The sequence below is a fragment of the Glycine max genome, chromosome 13 (genome assembly GCF_000004515.6).
Source record: "Glycine max cultivar Williams 82 chromosome 13, Glycine_max_v4.0, whole genome shotgun sequence".
Taxonomy (NCBI): Eukaryota; Viridiplantae; Streptophyta; class Magnoliopsida; order Fabales; family Fabaceae; genus Glycine; species Glycine max.
This window is the reverse complement of record NC_038249.2, coordinates 20,743,019-20,759,851: the sequence shown is the minus strand read 5'-3', so window position 1 is coordinate 20,759,851 and position 16,833 is coordinate 20,743,019. Positions and strand designations below refer to the sequence as shown.

General features: G+C 31.2%; 2 protein-coding genes across 4 annotated transcripts; one reads left to right on the top strand and one right to left on the bottom strand.

Moving 5' to 3' along the window:
• The first annotated feature begins 5,982 nt into the window (after positions 1-5,982).
• On the top strand, positions 5,983-12,758 carry PIN2A (auxin efflux carrier component 2a). 2 transcript variants are annotated; one of them, XM_006593301.4, is made up of 6 exons: positions 5,983-7,429; positions 7,958-8,252; positions 8,370-8,455; positions 8,613-8,770; positions 8,863-8,939; positions 9,072-9,349. In XM_006593301.4, the coding sequence occupies exons 1-6, from the start codon at positions 6,184-6,186 to the stop codon at positions 9,136-9,138; spliced, it is 1,929 nt and encodes a 642-aa protein (XP_006593364.1). In that variant the 5' UTR covers positions 5,983-6,183; the 3' UTR covers positions 9,139-9,349. The 2 variants fall into 2 exon arrangements, with proteins under 2 accessions (XP_006593364.1, NP_001237559.1); NM_001250630.1 differs by lacking the exon at positions 9,072-9,349 and adding an exon at positions 12,662-12,758 and having other exon boundaries at positions 6,184-7,429.
• Positions 12,759-13,862: 1,104 nt separating this feature from the next.
• LOC102669184 (nucleotide-sugar uncharacterized transporter 2) lies at positions 13,863-15,888 on the bottom strand. Of its 2 annotated transcripts, XM_041007990.1 has the most exons (5): positions 15,750-15,888; positions 15,498-15,621; positions 15,181-15,351; positions 14,492-14,622; positions 13,863-14,279 (listed from the first exon to the last, which is right to left on the bottom strand). In XM_041007990.1, the coding sequence occupies exons 1-5, from the start codon at positions 15,823-15,825 to the stop codon at positions 14,221-14,223; spliced, it is 561 nt and encodes a 186-aa protein (XP_040863924.1). In that variant the 5' UTR covers positions 15,826-15,888; the 3' UTR covers positions 13,863-14,220. The 2 variants fall into 2 exon arrangements, with proteins under 2 accessions (XP_040863924.1, XP_040863923.1); XM_041007989.1 differs by having other exon boundaries at positions 13,863-14,622.
• Between the last annotated feature and the right edge of the window lie 945 nt (positions 15,889-16,833).

Here is a 16,833-nt window from a genome sequence, read left to right as displayed (position 1 = left end):
GGTCAGCCACAACACCGAGGAATAGAAACATTATCATGGTGCTTACCCTAAAAAAATCACGTTCGAATCTCTTTGTCACTCTAATTCAACGCAGATGGGAATAAAATATAAACAAATTTTCTTGCTAGTCTTAAAATATGTAAATTAACACCAGAGAAGATAATACGCATTTGATTTGATCTGATCTGGTCTGGAGAGTTGATATTTGATAGGAATTTATTCTATGATAATATTTTTATACTATGCTAATAATTAATATGCTTTCATGCGCACATGCACATTATTTCCCATTTAACTAAACAAAGCACTAAAGTAATAATTGAGACTTGAGATAGAGGAGATGGCATCTAACTTTTTTTTGGTTTGTCAACAAAATGGCATCTAACTGGGTAGTACTTAGCCAGAGTCTGGGCTGCTGGTGAGCAGGTGAGGCCCAACGTACAAAACTTCATTAGACATAACAAAAGTTTGGTTGACATTTACGATGATTGTTTTAATGTCAACAACAATAGTGTCTTCAACTTTCAACGTTTTCGTGCAACCATTAACGAATCTGTTTGACCGTGAAGAGAGTAACGCTTTGTTCTCTCCTCAATTCATGGGTTTACATGGACGATCAACCAACGTCCGATGAGTCCCGTAAATAATCATTCATTGGCTACATGGTACTGGTACGATGGTTGACCTACGATACAATATTTCAAATATAAATCTCAGAAAAAAATATTTAATTAAAATTTGAAAAAAGTGGAAAAATCAAGAAATGTATAAAGAATTAAGTGAAGATCCCCTAAAAAAAGAATGAATGAAGTGAATAGGAAAGTATAATTGAAAGTAACTCCCGTTCTTCATTCCAGTTCTCTCCATTTTCATGTATGTATTGGGAAATTTCAATGACAAACTACATTCTTTTTTAGAAATTATATTTATTTTAAGGTATTTCTTTTGCCCATAAAAAAACTCCGATTCTTATAAGAATAAGATAAATAAAATATTTTACATTTTTTAAAATTAACAATATTTGGAATGTTTTTAAAAATTATATTAAACGAGAATGTGATATTCTTAAGTTCACTTCCTCAAAAATAGTTTTTTGATTCTAGGAAAGAAACACAACATTAAAATAAAGTCAAAAATAGTTTTTTGATTCTAGGAAAGAAACACAACATTAAAATAAAGGCAGAGTAAATGACCATAATGCCCAAATAGAATTTATAGTTCAACTGAAACACGTGGGAAGATAATTCAAATCCAGGACCCAATAAAGAAGGCCTGCTTAGTTTGCCAGCTCATTTTATAGATTCATTTTAAGGTCAGCAACAAAAAAAAAAAAAAAAAAATAGAGGAAAAACAAAACAGAAGTGGGAGGTAACAGTGGTCCAGTGTGCAGCTGCAGCCACGGTTTCTCTCCGCGTACATTCCAATTCTTTCCATTTTCATGTACTAGGAAAGGTGAATGACAAACTACATTCTTTTTTAGAAATTATGTCATACACTTTAGATAGATACATCCATACTTAAAATACTAATCTATGATCAACAAGTCTTCATTCGAGGAATATTAGACTCAATTGTCTTAAATAAGATATTAATTATAAAAAAATTTAATGAATATTTTATATTAATAATATGATTATTAAAAAAATAAACTAATGTGGGAAACTTTTTCGGTTGAATCTTGTTCTAGGCTACTAGCTGCGGTATTGTAGCTCATTAAGTCATTATAGAGCTTAATTTTTCCTGGGTTTCTTTTATTGTTGTCTCTTTCCGTGTCAACAAAAGATAAAATTGACTTGTTCTATAAATTAGAATATATAATCTTCAGTGCAGACATTTTTAAGAAATATGTTTTAGTGAAAGCGTTTTTATGAGTTTTATTTTAACAATAATGTTTTTAGAAACTTTTCTTTAACGAAAGTATTTTTTTAGTGTTTTTTTCTTAGCATCTTATTTCTTTCAATTTATCCTTTTTATTTTTATTTCTAAATTGAAATTCAATATATTTCTGAAAGAAATTATTAATAACTAAAAATAAATTTTTTATTAAAATATGAATTATTTATCATAATTGCAAAATATGATTTATAACATTGCATTGAATCTTGTGTAAAAAAAAAACATTACATTGAATCTGTTATTGCTGGTCATCATAACATTACATTACAATAATAACATTAAAGTACAAATTAATAAAAATATTTATTAAAAAAAGTTCAAACATTTTTGCAAAAGGCGTTAATAAGTTAGTTGGAAGAGTATTGAGAGTGAAACGGATGTTTTGAAGGAATGGAAATTGGATATGTAATTAAGTTGTATTGTTTTCGTGCTTTTTGAGAATAGAAACGAGGGAAGAATGAGAGTGGAAAGATGAAGGATAGCCTATTGCTGCATGCTTGCATCAAAATTAAGTGGATATCGGACCCTTTGTTTAAGTTTTTTTGTTTTTATAGATTGATCCACAAATATGTCTATTTCTAACATTTTTAATTAAATTCTTAAACTTTTTTCAATTGGATCCTCTGGTTTGTCGTTATGAAAAATTTATAGACACCTAACTCCAGAAGCAAACAATGTAGACGTACTTATGCTTTTGGAGGGAGTTTGTTGCAAGCACAAAGTCAATTTTGAGAGTTTTTTTTTCAGAGTTAAATAATTGTGAAAGATTTGTGAAATGATATTTGAGTTAGATTAATATGCAAGCCTTAAAATTCTACAAAAATATCTTATAATTAATTTAGTTGTGCTTATATCACACTTCAGATTAACCAATGCAATGCCTACATGCATCTTTAATTAAATATTTATAGTTAATTTTTCACAATAACAATTAAACGGAAGAATTTACTTTAAAAAAAAGTTGATAGACCTAATTAAAAAATTGATAAAAATAAAGTGAGTTACCGTATGATTTTTAATCATTTGTATAGAAACAACATTTATTAAAAAATATAACATTCACTTTGATCCGATGATTTTTATATCTCAAAAATATTGTTCTCCCAGTATTAGTTGGGAATATCCATAATATACAATATAAAAAGGAAAATTATGTGCATGTAAAAGTGAAAATATGAATTTGAAGTGAGAAAAAGATTATAATATTATTTTCATCTAAAATTATTGAATGGGAACTATTTTTTTAAAAATACTTTGTTTAGAGTGTAATGAATTGAATTATATGCATGATAATTTGAAGTTGAGCTTTGAATATCATCATGTGTATGGATGAATTGCGCATAAGATTGTTCCAGTTTAATCAGAAATTTTAGGTTTAAGTTTTCTGTTTGTAACCACCTTAAATACTTGGAGGGATAATTTAAACACCTTAAATACTTGAAGGGATAATTTTGTTATTTATGATAGTTCTTTCTGAAACAAAATAGTCTTTAATGAATAATACTTGTAGTCTAAAAAAAATTATAATTATTTGATGTTAACATAAATAATGAATATTTTTCTTTAAAAAATAAAATTGAGAAGAAACATTTTAGATAAAACTGTCTTTAACTAAAATTTGAAGTTATAAACAGTTTTCTACTTTTGTTTTTCTTCTTCTTCTAATCTTCTTGGCCCGTGTGCTTGAGCATATTTTGAATTTTTGAGATATGTGAAAAATCAATTCTTTATTTTTGCATATATAAATTTTAAGTAAAAATTATAGGTTTAATTAAAATTTATATATCTTAAAAAATTAATTATTAAATCAAAATTAATTGTTATAAAATTTATTATATAAACTTATGTGTATTAAATATATATTAAAATTTTTAATATTATATATAATAATATTAATTATTTTATAATATAATTAACTTATTAGATTTAAATGTCCTACTAATAATAAGAAAGTAAGATGTTGTTAACAATATAAAAGAAAAATAAAAGAAAATCCCTCTTTGATTTGTGTCCAGCCCGAGCCCAGTACTCACACTCATGTTAATGTTTTCGCATTTGCAGCCCAAGTCTCGTGATAGGTCTGAACGAATACTTTAGTTTAAACTTAACGATTCATTTTTTTTTTATTATAATTTATAAATAATTAATATAATCTGTTCGTCTAACCTAAGAGTTCGAATACGAGACTAGTCTATTTTTCATTTCGATATTGTGTCTATAGCTAGACAAAAGAAATTGCAATTTCAGTTTTAATAAATAACTTTCATTCTCTAAAAAAAATTCATGAGCCACAATGGAACAGTCATTTTTTTAAATATAAAAAAAGAAATTGTCATTTTGAAATACAACGATTGAGGAAGTAGTCCTTTTCAAATGTTTCTTATTTGGGCTATTTGTTCTTTTTTATGGATACATATCCTATCGAATCTAGTCACGCAATGGCCTGGGTGAGCGGTATATACTGACCATAAACAAAAGCGTTGGACCAAGAAAAAAAAAAAAAACAGCACAGAGACAAATTGACAAACTAGTTCATCTTAAGCTCAAGACACAATACAAGTTTCATTTTTATTTGTTGAGAAAAATTCCTTTTAAATAAAATTGTTCTTATCATATTTCTTCTTGTCCTACCTGCAAGTGATATTCTTCTTCCTTGGCCGAATTGAGATACGTGAAAAAAAATTCTAACGCTCCAGTGAGTGTATGTATGAAATGTATATAATGGATGAATGTAATTTACTTAATTTTGTTGTTCTTCTTCTTCTATTAACTACTGTCGACTATATAATCGAGTTGGAAATTGTCCATGTTGTCCACCAATCACAATGTGTGATTGTGGTGTTCAGTTAATGATCAAGACTGATCTCCTGTGAGTACTGTAGAGTATAAAAATTAAGTAAAATTTTGATTATAATTTTTTTAACTTAAAATTATACATTGCTTACTCAATCTTAGAACGTTAAAAATCTAAATTGAAAAGGATCTCTCCAATGGAAATACCCCAATAAGCGAAAACCAATACAACATCTCTCTTGTGTAGCAAACGTTGCCCGCGAAGAATTATATAATCACTAGAATTTTGCTCTTGGATAATTTGTTTCATTCATTAGTAAAATAAAGAAAATTTATGTTGTGAACTCGAATTCGCATTCACAGTGAAGATAACCGCGACAAATATGATGTCAATTTATTTTAAATAGCGTAAAAATAAAACACACATGACATATTAATTTTTTTTCTTCTACAGATGATCATAATTTTCAGGTACGTACGTAATACGGGTACAAATTTGTGAATTGTGTAGATACGCGGTTCATCACATTTTATATTATTATTACGAGATTAATTTTCTTTAAATAGATATCGGTACTCGTCATGTGACACTGATCGAGAATTCCGTGTACACGATCGATGCAGAAAGTTATGAATATAACTTTTTTAACATAGTCATTGATATACGTTGCATAAATAGGAACCCATCGTAATAAAACTCTAAAAAAAAAAGTCGTTCTAAATTTCTTACTCAACTGAAAAATCAACAAACCCTAGCAATATATGACAGATGGAACCGTCGATCATAGATGAACTTTTGTGAAAAAACAAAACAAAAAAACAGATAAGCATCAATATAGACCAAATGTTGCGTACAATTGTACTATTGTTTTGGCACCACGGGGGTGACTGAACCGTTAACGTTAGCGTCTTTGTAATATGCAAAACGGAGTTATGTCTGCATCTTCTTCACATCTCACTACCATTAAAAAAATAATAGTGCCGCAGAAAGATCTTTGCTGCTACCGCAGATCACTGAATACTGCCTAACTTACATGTGCATGAACGACTACAATGGCGCCGAGTTAGGCTAGGCTTATAAATCAAATTACACAAAGTTCATAGAAAATCCAACCCTATTATTATTATTATTTTGTCTACATTTAACCCACTTTTGAGCTCTTCTTTTTTCTATTATTTTCTTAATCTGGTGAACTCTTTGTTTTCTAAGCTATAGTAACCGCATCTAATTAATTAATTATAGTTTAGGTGACACTCTAGCTCTTGCTTGTTAAAAGATTAATTAACCTAGAAACATGTCTATAAGAGAGGACTAACAGTGAAGTTTTAAGCCTCTTTGGCCTTCTTTTTTGTTAGAGTTTCTTAATTTCGCAGTCATGTTTCCTTGTTTTCCAGCTTAAACGCTACCCTACAAAACCTTTCAGAATTCTCTTTCTCCCTATCACTTTCTTTCTCTCTACATTGACCTAGCTACCTACAAACCCCGCATGAACCATGATCACCGGTAAGGATATTTATGATGTTTTCGCGGCTATTGTGCCCCTCTACGTGGCTATGATATTAGCATATGGCTCAGTTCGGTGGTGGAAAATTTTCACACCTGATCAATGTTCTGGCATAAACCGCTTTGTTGCCGTGTTCGCAGTTCCACTTCTTTCCTTCCACTTCATCTCCTCCAATGACCCTTATGCTATGAACTACCACTTCATAGCAGCTGATTCTCTTCAAAAAGTTGTCATTTTGGGTGCTCTTTTTCTATGGAACACCTTCACAAAACATGGTAGCCTAGACTGGACCATCACCCTCTTCTCACTTTCAACTCTTCCAAACACACTTGTTATGGGAATCCCTCTATTGAAGGCCATGTATGGGGACTTTTCAGGGAGCCTCATGGTCCAAATTGTGGTGTTGCAAAGTGTCATATGGTACACCTTCATGCTGTTCATGTTTGAATATAGAGGTGCAAAACTCCTCATCACAGAACAGTTCCCTGAGACTGCAGGCTCCATTACCTCCTTCAGGGTTGACTCAGATGTTGTCTCACTCAATGGTAGAGAGCCACTGCAAACAGATGCTGAGATAGGAGAAGATGGAAAACTTCACGTGGTGGTTAAAAGATCAGCAGCTTCTTCTATGATATCTTCCTTCAACAAGTCCCATTTAACTTCCATGACACCAAGAGCATCTAACCTCACTGGGGTTGAGATCTATTCTGTTCAGTCATCAAGAGAACCAACCCCAAGAGCTTCAAGTTTTAATCAAACAGATTTCTATGCCATGTTTGCAAGCAAGGCACCCAGTCCAAAACATGGCTACACGAACAGCTTCCAGAGTAATGGTGGCATTGGTGATGTTTACTCGTTGCAGTCTTCAAAAGGGGCAACGCCAAGGACTTCGAATTTTGAAGAGGAGATGTTGAAGATGCACAAGAAGAGAGGAGGGAGGAGCATGAGTGGCGAGTTGTTTAATGGTGGGTTGGTTTCTTCTAATTACCCGCCTCCGAATCCAATGTTTTCAGGGTCTACAAGTGCCGGTGGCCCCAAGAAGAAAGATAGCAGTGGTGGCGGTGCTGCTGCTGCACCTAACACTAACAAGGAGTTACACATGTTTGTTTGGAGTTCAAGTGCATCACCAGTTTCTGAGGGGAATCTGAGACATGCAGTTAATAGAGCTGCCTCTACTGACTTTGGAACTGTCGATCCTTCTAAGGCTGTTCCACACGAAACTGTTGCCTCAAAAGGTAAAACCAAAAATCACATATCAAAAGTATATCATTCACTCAAACCCTTTTTTCCCTTTTTTTTCCTCCTCAGTCTTAGATGTATTGATTTTCAGCTGCATAGGAAAAATTATTAAATTAATCTTTATGTGATATATAATTGAGTATTGCTATTTGTTTTTCATTAATTGAAAAAATTAATTATGTACCATGTAGAGATTATCAAGATCATGACTAGGTGGTGGTCTCATATTTTGTAATAATTTTTTTCACCTTTTTAGACACTAGCTTAAGTGGTCTCAAAGTGTTTTTTATTTTGTAAATAATTACAAAATTTTTGTTTTATTTTTATTTTTTTTATGTTCTAAGATTAATTATGTAGTACATTGGAGTAGTAGACAAAATAAAGAAGCTTTATATATAAACAAAAAAACGAAAATATTAATTTGTCCAATTTTTCCCCCTACAGATAATCATTTTGGAGTAGTAGAGTTTATTTGCAGTTCTGTTGATTGGCATTAATTTTGAATGTGTGATTTGCATATGCAGCTGTTCATGAATTGATTGAGAACATGAGTCCTGGTCGTAGAGGGAACGGAGATCAGAGGGAGCTTGAAATGGATGAAGGAGCCAAATTTGCCATAAGTGGATCTCCATACACCACCTGCCAGAACCAGAAGAAGGTGGACATGGAAGATGGCAATAATGCAAACAAAAACCAACAGATGCCACCTGCAAGTGTCATGACAAGACTCATCCTCATCATGGTTTGGAGAAAACTCATAAGAAATCCTAATACTTACTCCAGTCTTTTGGGACTTACATGGTCTCTCATATCATTTAGGTATATCATGTGAATTCCAAAGTAAACAATAATAAAAATAATAATAAAAAAGACAAGTTTACTTGTTGCTGTCTCTTCATCAATGGTTAATTAATTTGCTTGTGTGCATGCATGCAGGTGGCACATTGAAATGCCAACTATTGTAAAAGGTTCCATCTCAATACTGTCTGATGCTGGTCTGGGAATGGCCATGTTCAGTCTAGGTACTTGTGATGAGCCCTTTATTTTATTTTTTGTCACCTATATGTTAACTTGGTCATATACATTATCAACAATTGTTTTGGTAATTATTCCTATATATGGGAATAGTTTGTAATATATATTTATATATAATTGATGTATTTAACTGTAATTAAGCAGGTCTGTTCATGGCATTACAACCCAAGATCATTGCCTGTGGAAAATCTGTGGCAGCATTTTCTATGGCTGTTAGGTTCTTGACAGGTCCAGCTGTGATTGCTGCAACTTCAATAGGCATTGGACTCCGTGGAGTTCTTTTGCATGTTGCAATTGTCCAGGTGAAATGAAACTCTCTTTATCTATCTATTAATCAGAGTTTACTATTGCTGTTATTTTTAGTTGTTTATGACACGACGTTAATTTATTGCAGGCTGCACTTCCCCAAGGTATCGTTCCCTTTGTGTTCGCCAAAGAATACAATCTCCATGCAGATATACTTAGTACTGCGTAAGTGTCTTTTTTTTTTCTTTCTTACACTTATATATCTATGCTCCTAACCATATATATGCATTATGATTATGTGAATTCAAGGCATCAAATTAAAGAAATTTTCTAAAAGAGACTTTGCAAATTGTGCAGGGTTATATTTGGGATGCTAATTGCATTGCCCATAACCATACTCTACTACGTGCTGCTTGGAGTCTAATATGTCTTGGGAGACAAAAGCAATATATAGAAAAAGAAGGATATGTTGCTCTAACTGTACGTACAACGTAAACCCAAGGTCACGCTCAAGCGGGGGTGGATGAAGGGAAAATATAGAAGATATTGGATTTTAGATGTTAGAGAGGGAAAGAGAAATTATATATAGTATATAGTAGAATGCTATATATATAATATTAATTGTTTATGATTCATAAGAAAGTTTTGGTTTGATTTGTTCCAAATTTCTAGCCCACTCTGAAGTCGTTCTCCCTGTTTGTTAATGGATTCTCTAATTATAAATTTTTTCAATTAATTCATAAGAAAAATAATTAAGTTAATCATATTAAATTTAACATTTATTTTAAAATTATTTTTTTCTTATCTTTTTATCTATTTAATTGATTCTCATTATACAAAGGACAAACAATTATTTTTTTTAAAAATCTTATAATCAGGGATAGAAGGAATAATTAGGTAGGAAAGCAAGAGATCTAACATTTTGATGTTATTTTTTGGTAACACGAATATCAGTGTAGCAAGTTGCTCGTTTTTTTCTTTGCTCTTTCGTGGTCAGTTGATACGAAATCCCATCTTAAAAATTACACATTCAGCATTTTAAAACTTGCTACATTGAACTTTGGACTTCCGAATGAACTTAGAATTTATGCTTCCTCTCAACATCAAAGAAAATAAAACATATTGAGCGTTAAGTGGCAACGGTAACACGAGCTATATATTGCAGAAAATGTCCTGACTCAAATTATTAAAAAGCCTAGACTCTGCACACAAGAAATATAAGGATCATCACATAATACATCAGGAATGGCTTATTAAACTTTATATATTCTGTTTTTTCTTATATTAAAGAAAATAAGTTTTATGATATAAGTATAATTAATGTTGTTTGTATGGAGGAGGCCAAAACGTTTGAACATTTTAATGGGAAGAGAACAATACAACAGCATTACTTACTATCTACGCATTGATCTAGATTAATAAGAGTTGTAAATATATAAAAGCCGTCTCTAGCATGGTAATGTTGGCTTTTTAAATAACTCTTTTATTTTGTATGTATGAATTAATGCATCTGTATAAACTACTACTAGTAGTATATTGTATCAGTAGATCGAAGATCAAAAGCAGGGTGGCTTCAGTGCATCGTTCCAGAGGTTGCCTTTTTCCAAAAAAGTTTGGTCACGGTCCTTGGGATCTTTTTCAGACATGCTAATAAATACTGAAAACTTCAGTCCTTAGGCATGTGACCTACGGATGATAAACGGCTCTAATTGGATCAAAATTCTTAATTCATGTTACCCTTTTATTATAGGGCGTAGGTGTTTGGGATTATTCCAAAAGTTCATTTATTAAAGTTTCAAGGAATTGCATGTCTTGTTCTTAGCCACCCAATTATATCCAACGAATAATGATATGCTCCGACAACTTTGGTGATTAAAATAATCAACTCAATTGTATGTATTCTTATACCCCTAGTATCAGAGTCATGAAGAATTTCATCTATTATTACAAAGAGTTGTTGATACATAGTACGTGACTACTTAGATGTTACTACAATTATTAATATGTATCTAACATTATTCCTGTCAACTTTTTTACATGTATGAGAAAAACGAAGTTAATTTGCCATTGAAGTCGATATGTATAAACTAAATAAATCTCAAGGAAGTCAGCATAACGAAAACCCATATATTCGTCGATTTATTTAACATTAATTGGAAAAAAGAGCCTGCTGGCTAAATTTGAGCATTACATACACTGGTTGACCAAAGAAAGTTTCTTGGAAATTACAGACAACTCTTAAAAGCCATGTCATCTGACAATTTGATTAAATCATAATCCCAAGTAGATACTGATGAATTTATGAGAGGGATGAAAAGAATCGTTTTGTATTTGAAACATGACAAGAAAAAATTCATTAATCAAACTAATGAGATTAGATCAGAAACATCACATGTGCTTAGGTTCCTTATAATTTGATCAAATGATCTTGATCCCCTCTCCATTAGGATCACCCTGTACGTGTGCCAAGATAGAGTTTAAGAAACATACAAACACCGTAATGATAGATTAAAAGAAGAATTGGTTTCCACATTAACTTATTTTGAGATTAACACGTTGTATTGGTCTCTGGTCACGTGGAAGTAGTCCAAAGGGGTGTCTTGTCTCTTATTTATTTCCAATGTGGAAGCTAACAGATTGGAATTGGCAGTATTGCACATGAAGGTTGTCCCAGTTCCTGCTACCTTTCAGACATTTCTTCAAATAAAATAACGAGTTGAACAGTAGAGAGAACATAATGCATCCACTGACAGAAGGAGCTCTGGCCTAAATGTGAAAGCCTAATTGGTTTATTTGTACATTGGTCTGTATGTAGGTGTTTCTGTGTGTTTGTGCATAGTGTAAATCAAGTTTAGGCTAAGTGAATTGCATTCTTTGTGCTGGTGATTTGAGAATGAGTGCTGCAACATCTAGGACTAAGCATATATATTCAACTACAAATCCTGATTTCGGAAGGTGACACCATATCCAAGATATTATTACTATGGTTAGTCAAGAAGTTAGTTTTGCACCTCCCAATTGCATCGCCTTTTCTTTCAAAAAATAAAAACTTCACCGCCTCTAAGGAAATCCAACCATGAATAAACGTATATTCAAAACTTGAAGACTTTATTTCTAAATAGTTCAATTTTTTTTAAAAATAGATCGTGTTATAGGTGTAAAACATTTATCAATTTTTCCTATATTTGGTATTTTTAAAGAAAAATAACTGGTTATTTTTAGTAGTATTTCTTCTTCTAATTACAAAATTTTTATTTGTAAGATTGAAATTTAAAATTTTAAATAAAGACCCAAAGTCAATTAGTGTCATTTGGACTAGCGTAATATTAATTTTGATTTCAAAATTATTTAAAATATGAAGAGAATAAATAAAGACTTTATATGTAAAAAAATACTCATAAACCTACTCTTTTAAGATTTTAAATTAAAAAAATGAGAAAAAAACAAGAATATAAATGGAAGGAATTATAATTTCACTTTAAGGAAAGTCGAACACTTAAAAGTTGAGCTAAACTTAGTGGGAAAAGAATTATTCAATTTTGACTCACTTATTTAAGGAAACTAAACTCAAGAATTAGATTTGATTTATTTGAAAATATGAAAAATGAGCTATATATGATTCAATTATTATTTTAATTATTGAACATCTCATTAAAAATATAATTTATTATTTTACGATTAAATAAATATGTTTATGTTAAAAGATGAAATAAAAATAGAAAATAAATATATTTTTATGTTCATAAGAATAACTTAAGATTAAAAGTTAAAGCATTTAATGATGAAGAGTAATTTCGGATATGCACTCTTTTCTAAAAAATACATATAATCCAGAATGTAATTTTTTAATTTAAATTAGCCTTTCCAAAATATAAAAATAAAAAGGGTGCCGCTTGATTTTGGATTAGCCTTATCTCTGCCATGAAAACACCCACACCTGTTTTTAGGGTCCATGAAAATGCCCACATTCGATGCCCAAATCGTTGTCATTTCGACTCATTGCTATCGAATCAAGAGAGGGAAAAAAATGAAGATAAACAATAAAATGAAATTCGTTCCACTAATTTTTATTATAGTCATCCTCATTTTACCAATTTGAACAATACTAAAACATAATACCATTATATTCCATTCTTCATTGCATCCTCTTCAACCAATCCTAAAATTAGTAACATAACCATAGCTAATCACTTAACAATCCCAAAACAATGAAAACTAAATCCAAGGTTCCAGATCGTTAGTACGTTTAGAGAACCCATTACACCGAAAAGGAATGTTAACAAAACTTTTTTTAATATACTTTTTATTGTAGGATAAATTTCATGTTAAATAAAAAAAATGTGCTAAAGAACATATTATAATGTGACCGATAATAATTTAAATTGTGCATATAATGTCAATTAACTTTATAACTATCTAAAAAATATAACCATTACATTTTACATATAATTTAATAACAAATTATTCCTTTAACTTTATAAATTAATATTAAATTAATTGTCAAAATATAATTTAATGTCAATTTGATTTTTGGATATAACAATTCAATGACAACATAATTCCACGAAACTAACAGAATCTAATTATTATACTTTTTAACGTTAAATTAAAATTTTTATTCTTTCACTTGCGTATAATTTAATAATAAATTGATCATTAACTTCATAATTTAATGTTAAATTAATCGTCAACAATACAATTTGATTTTAAATTGATTCAGCTTAATGACAAAATAATCCTACAAAATTAATGACAGAGCATCATTATTGTACTTTTTACACATCTTGAGACTAAATTATAATTTTTTATTCTTTCTTGAACTAAATTGTCACCAATTTTAAATTTCAAGGATCAAAATGATAATTAACCCTAATAAATAAATAAATAATGTATACACACTAATAGTATAAGTTTATTTTCTTCTTCTTCAGAATAGTGTAAACTTTTTTTTTAGGTTATTATCTGATCATAAACTATCAAATAAGATAGGTTTTATCATTTATGATTGATTGAAAGTATAAAATCAGGCTAACAACGTCTCTTAAACTCAAAAATTAAGGCAAATGTTAATTAATGTAATAAAGGTCTAGTTAAAGAATAAAAAATGAAATGTTTTTATGAAATAAATATTATTAATACATTCCCTGCATAAATTCCCATTCCCTACCAACGTGATTTACAATAACAACTTCCTATTCTTGATTCCTTATGCTGATACAAAGTACAAATTACAAAGACTGCACAATTCCGTTCTTACTACAAATAAATAAACTTGAGAACCCTTTTTCCCCATGATGAGATGTAGCAAATTGAGATGAGTATAATAACAAAAAAATAATTCTGTTTTCTGGACAATTGCAAAATGCAACAGTAGCTCCTATTCTTTACGCCGGAAAAAATTCGTAACTCCGGATACGAATCCACCAAATCATTCATTTACATATAGATATTCCAACTTGAGCAGCAGTTGCCATGTGTAATAGAACCATTGTATCCTAGTACGGCTTTAATAATATATTGTATTTGAACATAAACCATCAACATCCAAAATGGTCAGATTGGAATCTAGAAATCACAGAAGGGAAAAATGATTGGTTAATTATCATCTCATATAATGCAGTATTAGTAATTTTGCTAGACATTTTCATCACTGTAATGTCAATTTTGGGAAGTTCCATTTTCTTTGCTTAGTTTAGATTTTGGTAGAAGGGTGGCCTGTCGAGGAAATATCTTGTTTGATTGCTGCTTCAGATTAAGGTAGGTGTAAACAGACATACCAGCAATAGCCGCAAATGCTCCACAGATACTAATTATGCCGGGATTGGATCCAAAGAGATAATAGTTTCCCAGGAGGATAATGCATGTCTTAAACTGCTCAAGAACAACATGCAAGACCGCAGATGTAGCACTGTAAATGATCTGGATAAGACACTTTTTAAATGATCTAACATTAACATTGTTACAAGGTTTTCACACCTGTTTACTTGTGCATCTGGCCATAGAGTACCATCAGTATCAGCACATAACTATCAAAGTTTGCTATGTCTATAAACTTATCTTGGAATTCTTAGTACATAGAGTATCACTATTTTAGTATATTGCAAGAGGATTTGTTAATGGTCTGCCATACCACTCAAACATGCAACTTTATTAGTAACTTAGCTCATTGACATTGTTGATATTGCAAAGAATTTAGAACAATCTGACTCGAAGAAAATATCTAGCTATATTCTAACTATGGCATGTTAATATCTAGTATTCTTCACACCCAAGCTAAGAATAAGTAACATCATCAAAGGAAGCTAAGAAAAACCAAGTGACCTCTTTATGTTCGGCACATTGGAGGTCAGGTCATTAGTAAATCATCACTTAATTTGATAAAAACAACCTGGTAAAATATTAAACAAGTAACTCACTATTATACCAAAAACTAATAAAGAGAAAGAGAGTAACGCATGTCCCTTACCCTAGCGCTAAAGCACCAGACCACTGAAGCAAAAATCCAAGAAAGGCTGATGTGAGTATCCCCAATGTGTTAATGAAGTTCCAACCAAAGGAAAGTACAGCAGGAGGGTCTAAGCAGAGTGACATAGCAGCAAGAAAAATTAAAGTAATAGGTGTTGTTTTCCACATCAACCTGTTGATCAATCCACAAATAAGGGAAGGAGAAAGGAATATTGTGATGTAAATGGGAATTGGGAGAGGAGATCAGGATAACATAATATAAAGATATAATAAATACTTATGAATGGCCAAAAGAATAAACAAACAAATTACTCACACCATAGCTGTCCAGTTCTCTTGCTGCTGCAGTCTGGACCAGTTGTGGGTCTATCTTTTTCTGCCCAAAAAGTCAACCTTTTTTTCCCCTTCTTTTCTTGGGTACTTTTGTTTTGCTTTCTCGACCCTGCTAGGAATAAAGAGGGAAACAAATTGAGTAGATGTAGAATATCAATCCAATAATTAGTTTCAACGGTTGAATAGAAGAAAAAAATGATTATTTATTTTTATGGTGTGTATTGTATGGTGACATACCTTTGCATCTGGTCTTAAGCTGGGTTCCTATTCTATCACAGTATGCTTCTTCGCCATCTTTTATAAAACTCTTCATTTTATATGCTATTGTACTGTAGCATGAAAAATTGAGTCAAGTAGATGTTTTTTTAAACCTTTGTTACATTCCTTTTATGCTCCAACCAAAATAAAGAATTCTGTTTATCTTCCTAGATCAGTCTATTATCTAAAGTAATTTGCTCCAGAGAGCTGAAATAATACTTTTGGAACTGGATTTTCAATAGCTCTTTGTTACCAGAGATTGTTTATGTACTAAAGCATGATTATGAGTGAGACAGATGTTTGAAAGGGTTAGCATCCAAAGTTGTGAAGGTAGCTCAGAGAAAAGCAAAGAGAATTGTGATCGACTTGGAAGAAGAGCTATATATGCTTTTATTTACCCAAACTTCATGATTAATAGGTGCTTGCTTTGTTGTTTAGGCAATTGGTTGATCAATTTTTTAGTCATCCTATTGATTTAAACAGGATTTTTTGGTATATTCCCTGTATTTGTTTTGCAAATTAGCATGCCTTCATAACCTTGGGTGTTTGCTGCCTTGATAGGTATGGACCTTGATGGACTCCAATCTTGTGGTTCCACTAGGACCCAACAAATGTCAAGTAATATTTGACTACTCTCTTGAACATTTTCTGAAGGTAATTTCTTGTTATTTAAGCATTTGCCTAATGCCTGATACTGTATCCATGATTCAGAATCTCTAAAATGTACCTGGTGGTAACTTCACTATCGACCCCATTGTACCCACTGTATATGGGATTAAATTTGAAGAAAATAGCCACCATTAGGGGCTTTAGCGGGAAAGAGTTGTTGGTTAATGACTAGGATATGGAATGTTAAGAAATGAGAAATTCAGATCGTTGCTTGTCATACTTTGAATGATTTCATGAAAATACTAAAACCATTCACTTCTTGCTTTGATGGATTCTGTGTAAAACGTAGTGAAGCCTCGAGACTTTAATTAACATATTGTTTTCCAGAAATTAATTCACGATTTATGCTCATATTAATGGCTCCATTCTTAAAAGGATTGAGCCTTTTAGTTTC

Excerpts from the sequence above, each read along its gene's own strand:
- PIN2A (NM_001250630.1), top strand. The coding sequence starts at position 6,184 with ATGATCACCGGTAAGGATATTTATGATGTTTTCGCGGCTATTGTGCCC. Across the intron at positions 8,771-8,862 it reads TGCATGTTGCAATTGTCCAG|GCTGCACTTCCCCAAGGTAT; the intron begins GTGAAATGAAAC and ends AATTTATTGCAG. Across the intron at positions 8,940-12,661 it reads GCAGATATACTTAGTACTGC|GGTCCATGAAAATGCCCACA; the intron begins GTAAGTGTCTTT and ends ACCTGTTTTTAG.
- LOC102669184 (XM_041007989.1), bottom strand. The coding sequence starts at position 15,825 with ATGAAGAGTTTTATAAAAGATGGCGAAGAAGCATACTGTGATAGAATA. Across the intron at positions 15,622-15,749 it reads GCTTAAGACCAGATGCAAAG|GGTCGAGAAAGCAAAACAAA; the intron begins GTATGTCACCAT and ends TATTCCTAGCAG. Across the intron at positions 15,352-15,497 it reads AAGAGAACTGGACAGCTATG|GTTGATGTGGAAAACAACAC; the intron begins GTGTGAGTAATT and ends ATTGATCAACAG.